Source organism: Hevea brasiliensis, chromosome 2 (assembly GCF_030052815.1).
Source record: "Hevea brasiliensis isolate MT/VB/25A 57/8 chromosome 2, ASM3005281v1, whole genome shotgun sequence".
Classification (NCBI taxonomy): Eukaryota; Viridiplantae; Streptophyta; class Magnoliopsida; order Malpighiales; family Euphorbiaceae; genus Hevea; species Hevea brasiliensis.
Genome location: NC_079494.1, coordinates 119280992 through 119282791, shown reverse-complemented (window position 1 = coordinate 119282791; position 1800 = coordinate 119280992). Strand labels below are relative to the sequence as shown.

Genomic DNA, 1800 nt, shown 5'->3' with positions numbered 1-1800 from the left:
GTCTGTGAAAACATCAACACATCATGATCAATCTTATCTGTGACAAGCAAGATTCCAGCAAAACATCATGTCGGCTTATTCTTAATCTAATTTTGTTTCTAAATAAAACAGTATTAGGACTAAGTAGCCTGAGATGCAGTTTTACAGAATATGCCCAAGGATTTTGATATTTTTATTGAGTTAATTATTAGATAAAATAAAATAAAATTTTTAATAATATAAAAATAAATTTTATATAATTATAAAGAATTGTGCATGTGTTTGTATATATATATATAACTTTTCTGTTCGCACTAAATTGTAGGCCACCACGTGGACAAGCCTCTTCCAGACAGGGACATTTCCGGAAATTTAAGAAACCGTTGTCATTTCTAGTACAGAATATAAATGCCATGGGATGCTCAAGGCCAAAGAGCTTCGTAGTTATGGAGCAACCACCATACACTGAAGATAACCTGAACACCACCACTACCATCTCTCCACAGGCTAGAATCAACCAGACTTCCGATGCTCCTCGAGGCGGTACGCGACATCCAGTGTACCACGGCGTCAGGAAACGGCAGTGGGGCAAATGGGTGTCTGAAATTCGAGAACCTCGCAAAAAGTCACGCATTTGGCTAGGCTCGTTTCCTGTCCCTGAAATGGCTGCCAAGGCATATGACGTCGCCGCCTATTGTCTTAAAGGTTGTAAAGCGCAGCTTAATTTTCCTGACGGGGTAGATGACTTGCCCCGGCCATCGTCGTGCACGCCCAAGGATATTCAAGCAGCAGCAGCTAAGGCAGCACAGTCAATGATTGTAGAGGAAAAGAGCAGCTCCAGCACAACAAATAGCGACGGAGACGGCGAACGGGATATCGATGATTTTTGGAGTGAGATTGAATTGCCAGAATTAACGAATTGTGGGTTCAATTGGAGTTCTCTTGCATGGACGACTTTCGCCAGCGATTCCACGTGGCAGGATGGTGAGGCTCAACAGCAGTTCATGGCATGTCTGTAACGTGGCAGTGTTGAAGTTTATTAACGTGCATGTCTAGGCTTGTAAATCTCCGTGTCTCTCTCTACTCTATCTGCAAGTTCTATTACACAGTACTCGCATATGTATTTTGCAGCAATATTCATATTATAGTATTTAAAGTTTTGAAACGCATCCGTTTTGATCTTATCAAAATGAGGCTATTCTGAGATAAGTACTATATAGGGAAATTATATATGATAATTAGTGTTAATTAATGGAAAATTATATTCTGGAATACTTGGAAGTTTGGAGCCCTACAGGTTTTGTTTCAGAGGCTTGAAAATTATCGGTATGCATGTACATATGTGGATGATATTTTTTTAATTTAATTTTTTGTTTATAAAAGTAAATAGGAGACTTTATTTCAGAACCCCATTGATGTTATCCATGAATGATTTTGTGTTATTAGGTATGAGACATGTGATGTAAAAGTTGCATTGCCAAAATGAAATTGCCTTGAAATTATGACCACCTTGAATCTTGATGAATGATGAAATTGCCAAAATGTTGATTACTGCTGTTGATAATTAATGGTTAGATGCTTACAACCGAGATTAGTGATTAAGCACCTACAAATCTTAATTTTTAGATTTTCAATCAATTAAAAACTTTGAAACATATCTAAATATTTCTCCAACTAATGTTAATCAAGTTAAAAATCTCAAAGTCTAAAGTGTATCGGTGTATGTTTATCATTTAATTTGAGATGTCAAAATTATTTTTTTAATAAAAATATTATTTTAAATGCGATTGAAAAAAATAATTTAAAAAAATATATATCAAT

At 35.9% G+C, this 1800-nt stretch overlaps 1 protein-coding gene across 1 annotated transcript; it reads left to right on the top strand.

Annotated features, from left to right (window-relative positions):
• The first annotated feature begins 402 nt into the window (after positions 1 to 402).
• LOC110653626 (ethylene-responsive transcription factor ERF023) lies at positions 403 to 1251 on the top strand. Its single transcript, XM_021809352.2, has one exon. The coding sequence runs from the start codon at positions 426 to 428 to the stop codon at positions 996 to 998; it is 573 nt and encodes a 190-aa protein (XP_021665044.1). The 5' UTR covers positions 403 to 425; the 3' UTR covers positions 999 to 1251.
• The last annotated feature ends 549 nt before the right edge of the window (positions 1252 to 1800 follow it).